Source organism: Girardinichthys multiradiatus, chromosome 17, assembly GCF_021462225.1.
Source record: "Girardinichthys multiradiatus isolate DD_20200921_A chromosome 17, DD_fGirMul_XY1, whole genome shotgun sequence".
In the NCBI taxonomy this organism is placed as follows: Eukaryota; Metazoa; Chordata; class Actinopteri; order Cyprinodontiformes; family Goodeidae; genus Girardinichthys; species Girardinichthys multiradiatus.
Genome location: NC_061809.1, coordinates 10,869,880 through 10,891,939, shown reverse-complemented (window position 1 = coordinate 10,891,939; position 22,060 = coordinate 10,869,880). Strand labels below are relative to the sequence as shown.

Below are 22,060 nucleotides of genomic sequence, written 5' to 3'. Positions count from 1 at the left end.
AGTGTAAAAATACATGCTGCACTTTTCAGCTTTTTATTTGTGAAAACAAATGTCAGAAATGCCATTTATTCACCATTTAATATCAAATCCCAGTGAAATACAGAAAACGTGTGGTTGTAACAGGACAAAATGTGGAAAAGTTAAAGTGGTATGAATAGTTTAGCAAGGCAGTGCACACAGAGAGGTGCTCTTTGTACGTAATTGAAGGAATAAATGGTTCAATCCAGTTAGAGTAAACAGAGCTGTGCACTTCAGCTGCAAGAGTCGACAACAGGAATTGAGCTCTGTGTCTAAATATAGTCTCTCATCAGCTATGGACAGAATAGTCTGGACTGAAAAGCAGCAGGATCAGATCTTTGCTTTAAAAGCGAATCATAACATTGGCCATAAATGGTGACAGTATTGACCCAACAGAAGAGTCTGGCTTTCTCCGTGAGACCAGCCATCTTTACGACTTCGGCCTTAACCCTTTTTATTGCGCTGCATGTTAAATTTACAGTACGGCTACTCTCCATTTCCCAGTTGCATGTTTTAAAATCCCAGTCTGTCTGGCGCCCTGTGTTGTTTGTCTGCCAGATGCAACTTGCCGCAGTAGGTATGTGTAAGGGAGAATATAAGGTGTGCCTATAAAATAGAGCAAAAATAAAACATTTTATTGGATTTGCAGTGGTTAAACACACACAAGGGAAAAACCAAATAAACAGCCAAACAAACAGTGTTTGTGTGCTTTATGTTGCCCTTTCTTCTAAATCTGAAGAACAAGGCTATAAAGACATCACTATGAATATAGTGGCTTTCAAATATATTCATACCCCTTGATCTTTTTTACATTTATAGTGTAGAAGAAAAATGATACACAGCAAAAGTTGTTTTACAATTTAAATTGTAAAAAAGGGTTCGCACATTTGTATTCACCTCCCCCTTTAATCTGATACCTCTGCAAAATGTCCCATGCATGCAATTCCCTTCAGAGTTCACCTAGTCCGCTGAACAAAAAGCATCATGAAGTCCACGTAATGCACCAGACAGGTGCAGACAAGGCTGTGGAGAAATCTAAAGGAGGGTTTGGTCATAGGACCACATCCCAAGCTTTAAACATCTCACTAAGCACTGTTCTGTCCGCCAACTAAAGACGGAAAGAGCTTGGCACAAGTGTTTTACCCAGTGTGAAATTTGATGGTGGAAAGGCCAGACTTTTCTTCAGCACTGTGAGAGTTAATGGAAAGATAAATGTAGCCAAATACAGGGCAATCATTGGCTAAAGCCTGCTAGAGGTTGTTAAAGGCTGGAAACTCTGGCGGAGGGTCACCACACTCTACACACCAATGTATTATTTTACTGTCACTTTACAATTTTTAACAATTGCAATTAACTGATCTCATCTGGTCATTGATTTGGTTTTAAAGTTACATTTAAAAAAAAAAAAGATTATGATTTACGGGGTTTTTATTGTACCTTGCTGCCTCAAAGAGGCCCTTGGTGCTCTGTGACTGCTTGTCCTGCCTTTGTGGCACCAGGGTACGAGTAGATCTGCTGTTGTGTTGGTGGTGGTGGTGTTGGTGGGTGGGTGGGTTTTGGCTGTCTGTCAAGGGGTCATCAATGCTCTCCATAGTGCAAGAGTGTTGAGGGAAACTCTTGTCGCGTCATAGAGCCTGAAGGAAGAGAGGAAGAGGGGAAGGGGCGATTGTTAAGTCCAAGAGTTCATCGTTTCCTCAAATTTAGACAGTCTCATCTCTATCAACACCACCACTAGCAAATATTTTAGGAATTTGTTGCTTCCATTTAGCTGTTATGGGTTTGTGTCAAATAGTGAATGTGTTAAAGTAAAGGATGTAAGAAGATCTGTAAAAAGTCTTGTTTTTAATTAATTTTTCTTTACAAGCTCAGCTGTTAACTATAAATACTAACTCAGTCAAACTTTTAAATGACACAATGTGCCTATGCACATTTTTGTTAGATTAATCTGACAAAAGCTGTCTTAGTTTGCAATGAAAATCTGTTCTTTTTAACACAACCTACATTACACAAAACCAAAATGTAACCACCAGTACCTGACCAATCAGGAAAACTGTATTTTTGTAATAATACTGCTTGTTATTTTAACATTTGTCATTATTAAAAATGTTAAAATGCAACATTCAAATGGAGGCAATAGTTGATATTAAATGTTTTATTGGGTTTATCAGATTACCTCCAAAATTTGGGAGCGGAGAAGATGGATTGGCCTGCCTAGTCCTGACCTCCACCCCAATGAACCCTTGTTGAATGCCAGTGACCAACACAACAACAATGTGATGCTATCCCACAGGACACTGTGATCAAGTTGTTTACCAGCAAGAGGAAGACTTGTCAAGTTGATGGTCATTAGTGTTACTGAGGTCCCTGGTTTTTAAAGGAGTAAATTGTTAAAATCAAAATACGTTTTTTTTTCAAATGGCACCAAATAGGAATCAATAGCAGAATGCACGGTTTGGGATTGGCAGAGATGGTTTGCCAATTTTCAGTGGGTGTAACCCACATACTTAGCTCTTCTGCTTTTCTTTATACATAATGGTAAATTTTGATGTTTTTTTTTTTGTTATTGGAATTTTCTTTACCTCTAATCCGTATTTCCATGTAAAGCAACATTAATTAACTTTCGTATGAATGGTGAACTTTAAATACTTATGCTTTATGTTTAGTCTCAATAGAAACAAAATGTTTTTTTCTACATCAAGGTCAAATACTAAATGTAGATAAACAGTAAGAGGCTATGACAATTACCGCACCCCAGACATTCTGACTTCATCCTGAATTACTAATTTTCATTTCAGACTAAGTCTTTTAGTTTATGTTTTAACTCTCAAAAGTTATTTTCCCAACATTTATTCCTTCAGTCTAGCTGTTCATTGGAAACGGGAAAACACAAGAAGAAGTATCAATTCAGGTACGTTTAAGTATCAATCTTGTGATGCTTGTAAAGTTATTTTCTTTGTGTCATGAAATTGTTAAACCTCTAGAGCCAAGCAATGTGGACACTTGGTAGAAATACAAGCGTTGTCGTTTCTACTGGGGCTTTGAGTTTAAACTAACTTAGCAGAATATTCCCACAAGTTCTTAGTTTGTTGATAAGAACTTTAAATGACAGGCTTTACCATGTCCCTTCTTCTTGCTTCTCTTCTTGTTAACAGCCCTCCAAAATGGAGGGAGTTGTATGTTTCAAGACAAAGCAAAGTGCTGAGTTTGCTCACTGCAGAAGGAAGCTGGCAGACGGGGCTAACGGTTAGCAGCAACAGTGTTTCTTTATCTTCCTCCCTTTCTATCAGCCTGTATGGGTCGGTCGAGCAGCTGTCTTCTTAGCAGTAAGCCTGTTCAGCTCTCAGCTGGATCCATCTGTAGGGCCCAGAGGGATCAATTACCAAGGCTGGTGCTGACCCACAACCACTGGGGGGAGTGGGGCTGCATGGTAATAAAGGGGGTGGGTGTGTGGGTGGGGAGGTGGGGGCCTGGGATCCCATCAGGCCCAGTCCGAACAGGATCCACAAAGTCAAAGAGGGGAGGAACAGCTGTAAGTGGTGTAGGAGGGCGGGGGATTGGTGCATATGGGGGAGGTCCTCAGCACTTGCTTACAAATCTAAGTCAAAGGCGCTCTTTTTTTAGATAACATTGAAAACATGTCTTTGATAGAACAGTTTTTTTTTTCCCCTAAAGAAATGATATCTAAGCCAGGAAGAAAACAGTCCTCAACTAAGTGCATATTATGCACACAGGAGTGTCCTCTTATATAGTCTTGAAAGGCTATGAAATATACACATGCCAATTTATGAGCCCATACAGTATCAAATAATATAAATAATAACTGTCACACTCCAACTCTTCACTTGTCTGAGTTGGAGTGTGACAGTTCCTCTTGTTTCCTAATTTCCATATTCTGCTTTCCTTGGTTAAAAAAAAAAAAGACTTGATTACTGTAATCACCATCTTTCACTCAGTAGGTGTCACTTTCTGCTCCAGCACGTTGTTTACATCCTAAAAACTGCCACTCAGAATCAGCTTAATGGAACATATGATTAAGAATCAGTCAAAAGATTAATACTGTGTTTTCTAATATTCTTACCATTTAAATAATGTCTGCTATTTATGGCATAATTTTTGCTTTGCGTAAAAAATAAAACTGTAACATCTGTTTCAGCATTTACGGGGGTAAAGCTACCTGTTGAGCTTTTGCTGGTAACTGATATCAAGATATTTATATAAGGTTTTAAAAAGTTACAGTTTCCACAAAACTAAGTGTCACCTGTTTCTCTAATTATGGTATTGCTGTTTTAAAACTAAGATGTCAATATATGGAATCATGGAAAGGGAAAGAAAGGAAATACACAATCAACAAAGGAAGGAAGGAGGGAAGAAAGATAGAATGGACATGATAGGTGCAAGGAAGGAAGGACACTATTTAGACAGGATATGGAGTAAAGTCTTAGACTACAAATATTTTTCTAAACTATTTTCTTTCTCAATGCTTATCACAACCTGGACAATACAAAAATCAAATTGTATAATTTTCAAGGGTGTGGGAATACTGGGAATAAATGGATTGGATAAAAGCAAATAGATTTTTTATTAAATGTTAGTTTTAATTTTTGTGGAAATACTCTGGTTGTATGAACTATATTCTAGTATTTTTACTTAAGGTTAACATACAGAGGTAAATTCCATCCTGGACCATGCCTGTTTCAAGGTAACCTTGTTTTATGTGATATTAATTTACCAATAAACATTTCTTAACCCTTTTTACTAATGGGATAAAAAGCTACGATCAGCAAGTCTGTCAATTAGCCATGACATTATTTATTAAACAAATATAAAGTCAAATACGAAACATTTGTCAACATACCAAGTTTTCATCTAAAAGAAAAAAAAAAAAAACTTATTTGTATTTCTTACACAGAAACTTGTTTTTTCCCCATTTCCTCCACTGTTCAGCATGACCTGAAATCACATATGTAGTACCACAGTGAAGTGCTGCATTGGCTGCTTCTGCAAGGCGCCATGTTTAAGTTGAATAGTATTTAGTCTTAGCAGTCATCTCCTATGCCTCAATGTCTAAGTGAAAGCCACACTTTCTCTAGAGATGAGCAGGCTTTGTGCCCTCCATCATTTCAGACTGGCAGATGAAACAGTGCAGACAGCTATTTCAGCCTGCCTGCACGAGGGGAGTGAGAGCTCAGAAAAAAATGAAGGAAAAAAGTGAGAACGCTGTTAAAAGAGAAAAGCAAAATGACCTAAGTTTATCTGGCAGCTTTTGTGACAGCCTGGTAAGATGAGCAGTAAAAGCATGGAGAGGGGAGCAGTATGACGGGGGAAAGAAGGGACTGATAGGGAGTGGAAGACATCTAAGCATGTCAGATCTAATGCAATATAAACTGTTCAGCTATTGGGAGACGGTGTGCTGTCGCTCTTGGGTAGCTGATCGGAGCCCAAATGAAAAGAATATTCAAAACGATGTTTGTCATATTTTATGGGTTCAAAAAACTTTAACAAGTAAACACCTTTAAGGCTTTATTTTGTACACTTGAAATTGGTTTTAGAAAATAGTAAAGGCACTCGAATTTTTTATGGTATAACAGTACTTTCCTTTGACCATCACTTTATTTGTATACATTAAAAAAACCAACTTGTATCAATCTGTCCACCTGTCGCTTTATTTAAAAAAAATCTGAGATCTGAATGCAATACATTTTAAGCATTTCCCATAAATGTTTTCAATTTTAACCTAAAGGTAATCATGCAGTCAGAAACATAAAAAACTGATTTTATAAATTTGTTTAAGTATCTAGCCCCCTTAATGTTTAAGTCTACAACTAAGGCTCCAGGAGGCCCCCCTATAGTAAAGATTTAAAGTCCTGCAGCTCAGGCCAAGAAGGAAGCACATGGATGATTAACCTCACCATGTGGCCATATTGAGGAAATCAAATGTGATTACATTTGCACCTCAAGGGCTGTGTTAAAAACAGAGAAGCAGGCCACAATAAATGATGAATCAGTGACTAGGTTTGGTTTAAAAACCTGTATAGTGTGTACAGGTTTAAAAACCTGTATAGTGTCACTGACCCTCCTGCACCATACGCTCCTCCAACACCAACCTTCTACTCATTCCCAGGATTCGCTCCCACACCATAGAAGACCGGGTAATTTCCTGCACTGCACTTCCCTGTTTTTATAATATTGTTTTATCAACTGTAGCAGTTTAAGATTTATGTAAATGTAAGGTGCTTAATACATAAATTCATTACTATTATTACCATCTGGTGTTGTACAAAATGCACAAAAAGGGCAATTTGTATTTGTATTTGGTTGAATGTGGGAGGAATAAAAAAAAATTAACAGCAGCAAAAAAGATTCCTTCAATAATGTAAACTAAAAGTTTGTTAAACAATTTGTATCAACACCACTAAGGTCTGTAATAGGGTGGTAAACTAGCAAAGAAGATATATACAGACACAGTGCTTTGCAAAGTTTACATCAACTTTTTTCTGTATGTTAATACAAAATGTAAGGCCTGTTACAAGGTATTGCACAGCACCACACATACTTCAACGCTTTGACAAGTAAACTCCTACTGGATTTAACAAATGTAAGGTAGAATAAAGCTGTCTCTTCAAATTGTCATTCGGCAGTGCCATCTCCTTTAAATAAAATGATGATTTATATAAAAGTACTTCTTCAAACCCTTCCCTTTACCTTGATTAGGTTTTACTTAAAAAAATAAAAAAATACCAAATTTGCTTTGGTTTAGAAAAATATTGTAGTTTTGGTTAAGTTGACCTGATTTAGAATAATCACTATGTTTTATAGTGTCAAGAGGTGCTTTTCTGAATAGGTATTTTCTGAAAAATAACTCGCATTTTACATATCAGGAACTTGTGTAGTCTGCACCCACAGTCCAAAAATATGCACATTAAGTTAACTACAGATTCTAAATTACCCTTAAGGATAAATGTGATCTTCCTTCACATATGAACAAAAAATATTAAGAATTTGTAAAATTCATACATTTGAAACTAGATATTTACATACATTGAAAAACAGGCAACCTTATTTCTCACTTTCTGACATTTGGTCAGAATACAGTTTTCCTTTTGTAGGTCAGTTGGGATCACCAAAATTACTTTTATTTGCTAACTGCAAGAATAATAGGAAAGGTAATTTTTCTTAAAAATTCATAAGTTTATAAACACTAAGATTACTATGCCTCTAAACATATCTAGGAACTCCTAGTTGAAGATGTCATCACATTGTTAGGCTTTGTGTTCATTCACAACATTGTTAAAAGCAGGCACACCTGTCAATGTATTTTAAGGCACATCTCAAACCCCCTGCTTCCCATCATGGAAAATAATAAAAATAAGTTAAATGGTGCAGAGGTTTTGGTGCAGAATGTGTGTATTAACTCCAAAACAGAAGCAAAAGAGATTGTGTGTGCTGTGCTGTCTTAAGCTGGTAGGACAGCGTCGTGGTTAAATGAGTCCTGTATCGATATGGCCTAAAAGATCAATTAGTGAGGAAGATGTCATCACTCCAAATCAACATAAAAAACTGATTATAGTTTGCAAATGCACTGAGGGACAAAGGCAGTAAGATATGTACTGTGGTATGATGAAACTAAAATTCAAGTGTTTGGCTATAACCATCGTTACATTTAGAGGAAAAAGAAGGAAACTTGTAAGCTGATTCTGTCAGAGGACTGGGCTAAAATTCCAGCAAACCATTGGGAGAAGTTTGTGGAATGTACACAAAACATTTGACTCAAGTCACACATTTCAAAGACAATTTCACCAAAAACCAAGGAAATGTAAACTTCTGAATTTGTAGAAAGTAAAAAAAAAATGTCTTACTCAGGCATATAACAAATAAAACACAATCCCAACTCCTCATGTTAGCTTTCCACTTAATTTAAAGTGCCCCAACAGCCCGTTGGTTAAAACTCTAAGGCATAGTGATTAACATATTACACTACACAAAAGGGTCCCTTTTTAAGAACCCATTGCATCATCCATTGCCGGATATCTTTTTAGGAAAAACCGCATTGATTGATTAATTTTTCTGCTGCAACATGCAAAATATTTTTGGACAGCTTTAAAAAGAATTACCAGATGTAACACATCAAAAATAACATAAATCTTGACAATTCTTTTTTGTAAATAAAATAATTTTGGGGACAAAATACATATGTTTTTCTGTCTTAAAAAATGTATTAAATCAAAATGTGCTCTGAAAAATCTAATGCTCTTACACCTTTTGCTATTATTACTATATTTGTTAATTTTCCCTATTTTATTTACTACATGCTCAGTTATTTAGAGGACAGTTTTTTAGGAAATCATTGGGTTAGAATTTGTTTATTCAATGGGTGTTGCCCTTTTGCGGCTGGCGTCACTGAGTGCAGCCACTCAAAGTAATCTCTTTCAAAACATCAGTCACCCATAAGCCAGGCATACATCAATCTTTCTACGTTTCAGATGGAGGTGGCCTTGGAGAAATCCATACCGTGTTTCTTTATTGATAGGCATATCTGTGTGCTCCTCAAAGCAGAGTAAGACCAAGATAAATGCTTCACGAGGGAAACAGCAGTAGTACAGACAGGAGAGAGATAAAAAGAGATGGGGAAGGTGGTAGAAAATCAAAAGGAGTCAAGTGGGGAGAACACAAGTATGCGAGGTAAGTTATGCAAGTTATTTTTATCCTGAAACACATAAAACAATAGCTGTTGAGTGACATTCTGTAGGTTGTGGAAGGACACCGCACATATATCTAATCTGTCTTGCAGCTCACACATAGCTTTCTGAAGAAGAGGTCAGCAGTGTCATCCTGAACAACAATCTCTTTCTGCTCAACAGAGAAAACATCACTTCATAGCATTTTGACCAACAAACACACACATTCATATATACAGGGATTGGACAATGAAACTGAAACACCTGGTTTTAGACCACAATAATTAGTTTGGTGTAGGGCCTCCTTTTGCGGCAAATACAGCATCAATTCGTCTTGGGAATGACATATACAAGTCCTGCACAGTGGTTAGAGGGATTTTAAGCCATTCTTCTTGCAGGATAGTGGCCAGGTCACTACGTGATACTGGTGGAGGAAAACGTTTCCTGACTCGCTCCTCCAAAACACCCCAAAGTGGCTCAATAATATTTAGATCTAGTGACTGTGCAGGCCATGGGAGATGTTCAACTTCACTTTCATGTTCATCAAACCAATATTTCACCAGTCTTGCTGTGTTTATTGGTGCATTGTCATCCTGATACACGGCACCGCCTTCAGGATACAATGTTTGAACCATTGGATGCACATGGTCCTCAAGAATGGTTCGGTAGTCCTTGGCAGTGACGCGCCCATCTAGCACAAGTATTGGGCCAAGGAAAGGCCATGATATGGCATCCCAAACCATCACTGATCCACCCCCATGCTTCACTCTGGGCATGCAACAGTCTGGGTGGTACGCTTCTTTGGGGCTTCTCCACACCGTAACTCTCCCGGATGTGGGGAAAACAGTAAAGGTGGACTCATCAGAGAACAATACATGTTTCACATTGTCCACAGCCCAAGCTTTGCGCTCCTTGCACCATTGAAACCGACGTTTGGCACTGGCGTGAGTGACCAAAGGTTTGGATATAGCAGCCCGGCCGTGTATATTGACCCTGTGGAGCTCCCGACGGACAGTTCTGGTGGAAACAGGAGAGTTGAGGTGCACATTTAATTCTGCTGTGATTTGGGCACCCGTGGTTTTATGTTTTTTGGATACAATCCGGGATAGCACCCGAACATCCCTTTCAGACAGCTTCCTCATGCGTCCACAGTTAATCCTGTTGGATGTGGTTCGTCCTTCTTGGTGGTATGCTGACATTACCCTGGATACCATGGCTCTTGATACATCTCAAAGACTTGCTGTCTTGGTCACAGATGCACCAGCAAGACGTGCACCAACAATTTGTCCTCTTTTGAACTCTGGTATGTCACCCATAATGTTGTGAGCATTTCAGTATTTTGAACAAAACTGTGCTCTTACCCTGCTAATTGAACCTTCACACTCTGCTCTTACTGTTGCAATGTGCAATCAATGTAGACTGGCTACCAGGCTGGTCCAATATAGCCATGAAACCTCCCACACTAAAATGACAGGTGTTTCAGTTTCATTGTCCAACCCCTGTATATAGGGGTATGTTTATATATATATATATATATATATATATATATATATATATATATATATATATACAGGTCCTTCTCAAAATATTAGCATATTGTGATAAAGTTAATTATTTTCCATAATGTCATGATGAAAATTTAACATTCATATATTTTAGATTCATTGCACACTAACTGAAATATTTCAGGTCTTTTATTGTCTTAATACGGATGATTGTGGCATACAGCTCATGAAAACACAAAATTCCTATCTCGCAAAATTAGCATATTTCATCCGACCAATAAAAGAAAAGTGTTTTTAATACAAAAAACGTCAACCTTCAAATAATCATGTACAGTTATGCACTCAATACTTGGTCGGGAATCCTTTTGCAGAAATGACTGCTTCAATGCGGCGTGGCATGGAGGCAATCAGCCTGTGGCACTGCTGAGGTCTTATGGAGGCCCAGGATGCTTCGATAGCGGCCTTTAGCTCATCCAGAGTGTTGGGTCTTGAGTCTCTCAACGTTCTCTTCACAATATCCCACAGATTCTCTATGGGGTTCAGGTCAGGAGAGTTGGCAGGCCAATTGAGCACAGTGATACCATGGTCAGTAAACCATTTACCAGTGGTTTTGGCACTATGAGCAGGTGCCAGGTCGTGCTGAAAAACGAAATCTTCATCTCCATAAAGCTTTTCAGCAGATGGAAGCATGAAGTGCTCCAAAATCTCCTGATAGCTAGCTGCATTGACCCTGCCCTTGATAAAACACAGTGGATCAACACCAGCAGCTGACACGGCACCCCAGACCATCACTGACTGTGGGTACTTGACACTGGACTTCTGGCATTTTGGCATTTCCTTCTCCCCAGTCTTCCTCCAGATTCTGGCACCTTGATTTCCGAATGACATGCAGAATTTGCTTTCATCCGAAAAAAGTACTTTGGACCACTGAGCAACAGTCCAGTGCTGCTTCTCTGTAGCTCAGGTCAGGCGCTTCTGCCGCTGTTTCTGGTTCAAAAGTGGCTTGACCTGGTGAATACGGCACCTGTAGCCCATTTCCTGCACACGCCTGTGCACGGTGGCTCTGGATGTTTCTACTCCAGACTCAGTCCACTGCTTCCGCAGGTCCCCCAAGGTCTGGAATCGGCCCTTCTCCACAATCTTCCTCAGGGTCCGGTCACCTCTTCTCGTTGTGCAGCGTTTTCTGCCACACTTTTTCCTTCCCACAGACTTCCCACTGAGGTGCCTTGATACAGCACTCTGGGAACAGCCTATTCGTTCAGAAATTTATTTCTGTGTCTCACCCTCTTGCTTGAGGGTGTCAATAGTGGCCTTCTGGACAGCAGTCAGGTCGGCAGTCTTACCCATGATTGGGGTTTTGAGTGATGAACCAGGCTGGGAGTTTTAAAGGCCTCAGGAATCTTTTGCAGGTGTTTAGAGTTAACTCGTTGATTCAGATGATTAGGTTCATAGCTCGTTTAGAGACCCTTTTAATGATATGCTAATTTTGTGAGATAGGAATTTTGGGTTTTCATGAGCTGTATGCCAAAATCATCCGTATTAAGACAATAAAAGACCTGAAATATTTCAGTTAGTGTGCAATGAATCTAAAATATATGAATGTTAAAATTTCATCATGACATTATGGAAAATAATGAACTTTATCACAATATGCTAATATTTTGAGAAGGACCTATATATATATATATATATATATATATATATATATATATATATATATACACAAAAGAGGACATGTCTTTGCTAATCCAAACCTTCACTCCAAACCTCTAAACGTTACCTAAAAAAAGGGGTCCGCTGAATTATGACTGGGCTTAAGTCCCCATAAGACCTATAGGTACTCAGAATGTCAGTGAAAATACCCTGAAAGGTCCTAAATTAGTAACATAACCAAGTACACACACACACACACACACACACACACACACACACACACACACACACACACACACACAACCTCCTGACATTTGTGCAGAAAAGCTCTTCATGGGGCCAGGGGGCTGAGTCAAATTAACTAGGCTTAGTCAAATGCCTCACGGGATGTGTCTGTTTGTCAGCACTGATGTTTCTTTGCGGAAACACCTGACGGACAGGCCAGAGATGCTCAGTGGATTGTGCACTGCCTGGAGTTATTCTCAAACAAGATGGGGGTGGCTTCGGTTCAGGTTTGAAAGGCCTTAGAGAAAGGACAATTCTTTCAAAGTTCAGGTGAGGAAAAGGGGGACTCACTTATTTTTGTTTTTGAGGAGGGATTTTCCCTCAAGTAAAAAGTTAACATGAAGTTGGTACATTTCTTTAAAAGAAATCTATGGTATTCAAAAATCAATTCAGACATTAGACTTTTTCGTGCTTACAAGCCAGATGCATTTGGCTGTTTGGAAATAGGTCCAGTTCCTAGAAATTCAGACAGTTTTGGTGTAGAAACTAAAGGAGCACCACCTGTTACCAGCTCTCTTATTCAGGTGATGGACTTATTTATCCACAGTTTGCAAGCTATGAGCATAAAGCCACTGACTGCAGGCTGGCTACCAAAACCTTTGAAAAATGAACAGTCTAATATCATCTCATTGTACTTTAAGTTATGCATGCAGCACTGACTGGTTTCAAGCTATTCAAGGGTTTACAAAATTACAAATTCAAACTGCTATAAGTTTCCTTCATACAGTCCCTATGGTTTTAGTACTTTTAGTGAGATGCCAGACATATTTTTGAAGTGACCAGAATGCTAACCAACTAACCAGCATGAAGGTAACACAGTCTTGCCCCTCTCCTACCTCTTCTGTGCACTGTTGGTTGGCTGACTACTGAAAAGCTATGACACTTTTCCAGTGCTTATAAGACAAATAAACGTGTCCCTTTAGAAATACTTCTGATTGCAAAAAGAGCCGACGGTCATGGAGTCAAAACTAAATGTGCACCACCTTTCACTCTTATTAAGGCAAAGCAAATAAAATAAATACAATTTAAGATAACATTGATAAAGGACTGTGCAGTGGTGACGTTGGCAGCATTGTTCCCTTGCAACAAGATAGTCCTGGATATCCAATCATGAATATTTGCATGTTCTCCCTATACATCCATGGATTTTTTTTCGGGTACTCTGGCTTCCTTCCACAGGCCTAAAATACGCATTTTAGGTTAGGTTAGGTTGATCTCTCTAAATTGGCCTTAGGTCTGAGTGTGCATAGTGGATTTTCCTGTTTTTAATGCCCCGTGACAGACTGCTGACATATCCATTGACCACTGTAGACAGGCATCAGCTCCACCCTTAAACCAAGGTAAAGTGGTTAAATGGATTGTTAACATTAATATAGTAATAATAAAAAAAAAAATTTTTTTTTCCTGATTTAAATTAATGCAATTAGATCATACTAAATGTTTGTTTTCATTTTGTATAAATTACATGATCATACACGGTAATTCTAGCTAAGGTTAACATAGCATGTGACTAAAACTGGCCCATGCCTATATATATTTGACCTTGTGTTTCCTAATACGTATAACATTATTTAACAAAGAAATAGTACTTTACAATTTTGTCTAATATATCATTTTGCAAATAAAATGTAAAAAAAAAGGTAAAAGGAAAATGTATTTCAATTAAAGACTGAACACTTTCAGAACACTGCACTTAATAGAACTTAACTTAATTATGTTATAACATTTAATTTTGGTGTAAATATTGTAAAACCATGGTATATTTTACTCAAGGATATCATGCCATGAGAATCTCATACCAGTCAATTGATATATATATAATATTCTAATATATCACTATGATATAGTCTGTTCTGAGATTCCTTGAAAGTAAGAGCTGCTTAAACACACATTTACACACACACACACACACACACACACACACACACACACACACACACACACACACACACACACACAGGCACAGATGAGTGCGCCTAGCTGTCCAGCCATTTGACTAGCTGTCACCAAGTTTAAAGTAGCCAATGAAGCAAGCAAGCAATACCTGTCACTTTCTGCATATTGTCAGCGTAAGCGGCTGAGAGCTACACTGACTGACACCTCGAGCGGGATGTGAAGTGCACATGTTGGGCAAAGCTTGCAGGGCCTCTCTCTGCTGTAAAGCAGAGATACATGTCATGAATATGCAAACCTTAGAACTCACATACATGGAGCAATAAGTGTAACGCACACGTACAACGGATCCATTTGAGCCCAGTGGTGGCCATATTTGCATACTTCACACCATATTACACAGATGCTAACTTGTGTATACAGAATGTCATATACTGTCATATGAGTGTAAGTGCTAGGCTCATTTTCAGGTTTGTGTCATTGCTCACAATCACTATTTATATCAATGTACAGCTTTTAGTGTGCGCCTATGTTTTACATTTTAAGTCTTCTGTGATTATGTGATGTTTGCATGCATGCATGTGTGTGCATGTCAGCAATAAGACATAAACATTGATGATTACTAAATCATGACACATGTATAAATAATGCCCTGCTGACTATCACATAAAAGGATGCTGTTGTGTTTTTCTTTTTTTTGTGGAATCTCATTTGCCGAGATTCCAAGTTACCACGGTACGGCCTGACAGAGGAGTACCAGCTTCTGCCTCTGTAGTAAATAGGGTGAACAATGAGAGGATGGGATGCAAGTTTGTAATGCATATAGAGGAAAAGAAAGAAGGAGAAGAGGAGGAGGAGGAGGAGGCTCTGTCGAGTGGATATAAGGTGTGGATGAATGAATGGGTGGAATTTTAACCAACACAAGCTGCAACTCCCCATCTGCTGCCATCATTACCATTAAGAGTTTCTAATTTAAACTAATTACCGCTGATGAGGAAGTAAACAAAGCGCATAGAGTTTGTAGGGTTTATAAAGGCGGAGATGGCAGAAGAGAAAGATTTTTCCAAGGACCATTTTTTTGGGAGGAACATTTGCAAATGTTGCTCAAAGATCTAAGCTCTCAAAGACAAATCAGGTCACAAGTGACAGCTATAGAGATTTAAATGATTTTCTATAAGTCAAACACCACTGTATGCAAACAACATCTAACTGATGAATATACCAGTGCATATTCAAAAATGTGGACCTACTGAAAAGTGGATGTGCACTCGGTACTTGATCGGAACTCCTTTTGTATGAAATACAGCTCATCTGTATTGTTGGGTTTGGTGTCTCTTATTGTCCTCTTGACAATACCCCACAGATTCTTTATGGGGCTCAAGTCAAGCCAGTTAGCCAGCCAGTCATACATAATGATACTATTGTCAATAAATTAGGTACTGGAGGTTATGACAGTCTGGGCTGGTGCCAAGGAATGTTGAAAATAGTCTTAACTTAGCTTGGAGAAAAATGGCCTCTGAGTAGTTTTGTTAGTCAAAAAAGGAACTGTCAACAATCATTATTATAACATTTAGGTAGAACTATATAAAATGTATAATTTGGACTGACATGGAAAATGATTTGATTTGTTTTTTTGCTGGAACTGGTTTGTGTGTGGTCTATGTAGCCCACAGTGCTTAAAGGGCATCTGAACTCACCGTGGTGGTTTTGACTCGGCCTCCAGGCTGTGTACAAGTCCATCCAGATTTATTGATTAACAGGTCACAGCCTTCATCCTCCAAACACGGCACCATCTCACACCACTGCCTTTTTCGAACAATCCCAGCTGCAGAGGAGACAGAAGAAGAACGGTTAAAGAGGTGCAGGAAATAAAAAAAAAACATGGATAAATAAGAGGAAATGACAGGCAGACATCTACACAAACATTTAGAAATTAGGATAAAGAGGGTGACTTCAGGGATGATGGAGGAAGACTGATGCAAAAAGATTGGAAAAATGATGGAAAAGTGGAGGAAAATGGGAAAACATGCAGACAAATATCAGTGGGTAGAAGGAAATGGAGGGATGCTAAGTGGAGGAGTTGTGGGGAAGAAAGAAGATGAAGAGCAATAAGGTAAAGAGACAATTGAGGAATACAAGGAATGACAGCAAGAGAAATGGGAAAAATAGGCAGAGACAAAACATGGAGAGAGCCGAGTAGAGTCAGGTAAATAAAATCAACCATCACAAATTATATTTAGTAGGGCTAGACTGTAAGCCTTACTAAATATAATTTGTCTTTTTGTCTTTGTCTTCTTTAAAATTTTAAACAGAAACAAATTTTTCGGAAGCTCTCTGAATAACATAAAAGATAAAGAACAACACCGATGACAAACGCACAGAAAAATCAGCAAATACTGACAGGGATTTATGAACATTTTGAATGATGGATGTTATGTGCATATTCATTTTGGATAACAAAATTATCTTGGGTTTTGTTAAAATGTTTTTAAAATATGCTAAATGTACATTTTGTTCTTTTTTTACACCATTATATCTCTTTTCAACTACATTCACCAATCACTGAATTAGATACATCTGGTCAATAACTTGTTCTCACAAGTGATGACTCAGCCAATCACTTGGCAAAAAACTTTTGAATTTATACATCTTGATATGGTGAAGACAACTTTCTGAAGTTCAAACTGAGCCTCAGATTGGGGAAGAAAGTGGATTCAAGTGATTTTGAACATGGTACCAGATGGGCTGGTGTAAGTATTTCAGAAACTGCTGATCTACCGGGATTTTCAACTTTCAACTATCACTCGGGTTTACAGGTAACAGTCCGAAAAAGAGCAATTATCCACTATGCGGCAGTTGTTTGGACAAAAATGTTTTGTTGATGTTAAAGGTCAGAGGAAAATGGTTAGATTGGTTTGAGATGATAGAATCACCGTTTAGGACCCACTGGAGTTTACTTATCACTGTGGAACTGAAAACTCCATGTTATCTGGACAAAGCAGTCAGCACCGTGATGATCATATTTTTCAGTTTCTCTGGATCATTTAAAACACTTCAGCCTGTTGTGTGTCTGACCAGGTGGTAAGTCGTACAGGAGCCCCACAGGGTACAAGTACTCTCACCATTCCTTTTTAACTCTGTATACCTTAGAGCTTCATATAAGTCAGAGTCCTATCATCTGCATGACTGCAGTTGTTGGTTGTATCAGAGATTGACAAGCAGAATGCAGCTTGAGAGCCATTTTTTTGCATGGTTTCTGGAGAAACTGGAATATATCAAAAATACCCTGCATCATTGCAGGATATGTGAAGGCGGTGAAAGAGTATAAAAATCAAGTTGTTAACCTAGTCACAACAGATCGACTGGAGACGCAACAGCTATGAACATGAAGGCGAAGAGCAGACTATACTTCTTTTGGAAGCTTCGGTGCTTCTGTGTTTTCAGCAATATTATTTAGTTTTATTTGCTTTGATTTTAAAACAGAGTCAACTTTATTCACCAAGTTTGCGCACACAAACAAGGAATGAACTTCGGTTTCATTTTGCTCTCAAGGAATATGTTTTAAATATATATATATATATATATATACATATATATATATATAAAAAAGAAATAAAATGTTTTTTGTAAAGATGTTTATAAACAGTGTTTTTACTAAAAAATAAGGAGATGGTTCAATTAGTGCAAAAATGCATGGCATAAATATGTGCACTCTGATTGTTAAGTGTTCATCAGAGAGAAAGCCTGGGGAAAGAAACCGTGTAGCGGCTGGATTTTGCAAATAGTGCTCTGTAGCCCGAAGCTGAAGGTAAAAGTGTAAACAGTTTGTGTCCAGGATGTGTAGGGTCTGCTGAGATGTTAACAGCCCTATTTTTGACCCTAGACTTGTACAGGTTCTGGATGGAGGTAGGGTCAACCATGATGCTGCAGATGTTCTATACGTCCAATATGGTGAATGCACTTTTCTGCCATGATCTGTTGGAGTAGCACCATTAGAGCCAGACTTAAAAAAAGCTAAACAAGCTGATTCAGAAGGCTAGCTCTGTTATGGGGAATTTCCAGGGCCTATTGAAATGATTGTGCAAATGATTCATAAAACCCTGAGCATCCTCTTCATAATACTGAAACAACAGAATGTTTTCAGTCAGAGGCTTCTTCAGATCAGCTGTAATACTGACCACTAGAGGAGGCCCTTCTTGCCCACAGCCTTCACCACAATCTTTCTTCCAAGAAACTTGAATAGTTTGTTACATTTAATTTCCCTTTGGGGTTAATTAAGTATTTATTAATTCAGTTTGAATGGAATTGATCAAAGGCAACAGTGGCTCGAACAACTAGTTGTTACAACCAGAATACAATGTCTGAATGTAGGATACAGGACCCTTGAATTAGATGGACTACAGCACTAGAACACCCCAGTTGTGAAGCCAGTCTGCAGAGAACATGAAACTAAGGCTACAGTTCACACAAACTCACCAAAATTGGATGATAACAGATTGGAAAAACATTTCCTCATCTGGATTAGAATTGGCCAAAACAACCATTAAAGTATGGATGCATCCTGCCTTGCTTGAACGACTCAGGCTGCTGGTGGTGGTGTGGGGGATATTTTTTGTACATATTTCTACTCCCTCGGTACCAGCTGACTATTGTTTAAATGCCACATCAATCCGATTTCTTGTTGCTGACTATGTCCATATCTTTATGACTACAGTGTATCCATCTTCTAACAGCTACTTCCAGCAGGGTAATTCACCATGACATAAAAGAGAATATGCAAAGTCCATGAAGGAAGACTCCAGGCCAGGATTTGAATACACAACACCATGCAGGATGGTTTAATTCCAAATTGTAAATTGATGAATTTCAACAATTTTGTCAAAATTACATACTGAACTTGAATTCCCATAGGTTAGTTATAACAGTAAATTTATTTGTATTTCACTGTTAAATGCACTGACACAAAAAAGTATGTTTGTTGGACAGAAAGTGCAGCAACAGCATTGCTCTGTCTCTCCATTCACACTTTAGTCTTCATTCTTCCATTTTACATTTATAAAAAAGAAAAACCTTTATAATATCAACATTTACTAGCCCAAAGTAAGTTGCCTTTCAACAAACACCCACAGATTTACGAGGCTGTAATTTATACAAATGTGTGACCTTTTCAGAGTTCTGAATAAAGGGTTTTATTTATTGCCCAAGCATTAACAAATACTTGTTTCACACATGACCGATAGAAACTTAAGTTCAGTGGTCAAACAAAGTGAGAAAATAGTAAATGAATAATTCATACAAAGCAATATTCTCACATTTAAAATCCTCCAGAAAACTATTTATTCAACAGTCAACCCTTGAACCTACTTTGTATGTTCAGTGAGTGTTTGCAGGGAACCGCTGATTTCTAAAGGCATAAAATGGCAATGGAAACAGTGAAAATTTTGTGTCCCTTTTCATATCCAATAAAACTTTCAGAACTGTTGCACTGCGCTGTTCTTTTCACTGCCTGCTTCTATTGTTGCTATCTGGAGATTGCCGTGAGTTTGGGTCCTAAGCCTTTATTCTGCAGACCATTGTCTCACTGCAAGCTGTGTGCGTGAAATGAAAAGATAACATTCTGTTAGAATGTATTGAACCTGAAATCATCTCTACTTTGTCAAAGTCTGTCAAGATACCAACAGGAAATAAGAAAAAATGTTGGCGTCAATCATAACAAAAGGCTTGGAGTAATGTTTTAAAACTGAATATCCTCCTTCATTTCAAAAGTTTGAAAAAAAAAAATACTCCATTGAGTGCCTTGATGAGTGAACATTAATAAATGGAGCACAAAAACTATGTCTACATGTTACATACCTGAAAAAAAACAGAAGCTGCAAGGGTTTAAATAGATTTCTATTAGCCATTCTTCAAAATGGGAAGGACAAGAGAACATGGCATTCAAGTAAGATGTGTATTGATCTTCTTTAGTTAGGTAATGGCTACAAGAAAATACCTACTTGCCTATATTAAATTAAATATTCACCCATATCTGATGTCAGAAGAATAATCAAAACAACTTCATATATGACAAGCAAGGGCAGAAGAGGCAAGAAGCCAGCAAAGAGTGAAATCTTGGGGTCTCCAAATTTTCAAACTTCTTTTTACGGCTTTAATACAAATCTTTAACTGGGGAACCAATAATTGTAAAAAGAGACATCAATATTCATATTTTTTACTCACCTAGTCCTGTTTTTGGTAGCAGATGGACTGGGGCCCAACTTATTGTGCAGCAAACTATGGCATAGTGAACAGATAAACAACTATGCATTCACAAATATGAACCTAAGGGTGTTTCAGAGTCACCTCACATGCATGTTTTTGGACTGGGTAGAACCAAGAGAAAACCAATGCACATATAAAGCATAATTTAGACTTCAGACAGAAGGACAGGCCCATGTGGACCAAAGTTTGAACTGCTGTCCATCTAGATGCAAGGCAAGAGCACGAATCACTTGTAATGCACCAGGAAATTGGCTGGTGAATGGAGAGGCCTTTTTTTCAGTTTGAACTCCTGACCAGTCAATAAGTGAATTGGACAAGTAAAAAATTTGCTCTTTCTTTGGTGGCAAACATGCCACAAATGAGCGAGAACAGGTTATGTTAACACAATGGTGCAGAGAGAAAAATACTTATAGTTAGCAATTTTCAGTGCCAGTGAGATGTTCTCTCAGGCTACAACAAAAAGCTAAATGTCAGCAGGTCCTAGTCAGAATTCCCCAGCTTGTGAAGTACAAACAACTTTGCTGATTCTTTTATAGGCTAAAATAAACAGATAAACATCAGGAAAACATCATGAAGTAAGACATGGATTCTTCAGAAACAGCTTAACTGCTGAATATGCCCAAAGATAAAAGGTAAACCACAATTTAAAAGAAGAAAAATCTTCATTAGTCTTTCAAAACTGTCTCCAGCTGACTGGCAATTACATATGAGCAATATTACTGTTTGCGAGAGGTTGAAAAGATGCATTTTAAAGGATCCCACTATAACTTTGCCTTTATTGCAACACTTAACCTTCAGACCACATTGTAACAGAACAAATGGTGATGACACAAAGTATGAAAAGAATTTCTCATAGGTTCCGCAGCATTAAGGCTCCCCACAGAGGTTTCATTGTAGACAAACATGGTCGTTTTTTCTCAACAAAAGCTCAACAGGGTTCATGACAATTACGGCTGCAGGGCAAAAACCCATTAAAGAAAGTGAATTTAAGGGTCATTATGTACTGTATGTGGTAAAAAGAGGTGCTTTTTATGATAATAAGAAAGTTTCTAAAGAAAACATATTTGACTACAGCCTTGTGTATATGGAATGGGTTACATATTTAACACAAAACACAAAAAAACATTAGATAACAGATAAAGCAAGAATTGTAGGGTGAACACGATACTATGAGAAAACTACACTGCCTTGCAAAAGTCTTCACACATATCTCTCTATACATTCCTCCATTTGTCACTCCATCAATTTTTCCAACAATTCTTCATTCATTTGTCTATCCAAACAAATGTCCATCCATCCGTCATCCAACCATGCAAATGTCCATCCATCCATCCATCCATCCATCCATCTTCTTACAGTCTTTGCTTTTTGCTGTCAACTTATTTAACATCTGACCGTAGCAGCTTATTACAGTAAATGTTTTTTACTTTTACACACAAATTACCAGAGAGGTCTGGCAATTTGTGTCTGGAAAAGTATAAACTTTTGATATTAAAGACCTGTAGGAAACTTGTCTTCCATACATTATCTGAGAATGGATGCTGCACAGTGGAGCGGTTGGTGGGACTGTTGCTTTGCAGCAAGGAGGTTCTGGGTTCAACTCCCGGGACTGGAGCACACTTTCTGCATGGAGTTTGCATGTTCTCCCCTCCATACGTTGATTCTCTCCAGGTACTCCGGCTTTCTACCACAGTCTAAAAACATGACTATTAGGTTAATTCTCTCTCAATTGCCCTTAGGTGTGAATGGGTGTGTCTTTGTCCTGTGTGT

At 38.2% G+C, this 22,060-nt stretch overlaps 1 protein-coding gene across 4 annotated transcripts in view; it reads right to left on the bottom strand.

Annotated features, from left to right (window-relative positions):
* tafa5a (TAFA chemokine like family member 5a) overlaps window positions 1-22,060 on the bottom strand; it is a 200,747-nt gene that overhangs the window by 10,139 nt on the left and 168,548 nt on the right. For 3 of the 4 annotated variants that reach the window (XR_007042174.1, XR_007042175.1, XR_007042176.1), the window contains 2 exons: window positions 15,727-15,854; window positions 1,456-1,652 (listed from right to left, as the gene is read on the bottom strand). Coding sequence is in view for 1 of the 4 variants with exons in the window: in XM_047390459.1 (XP_047246415.1) it covers window positions 15,727-15,854 (128 nt within the window). In the remaining 3 variants the exon portion in view is untranslated. The remainder of the gene's footprint in view (window positions 1-1,455; window positions 1,653-15,726; window positions 15,855-22,060) is intronic. The other variant, XM_047390459.1, reaches the window with a different exon arrangement.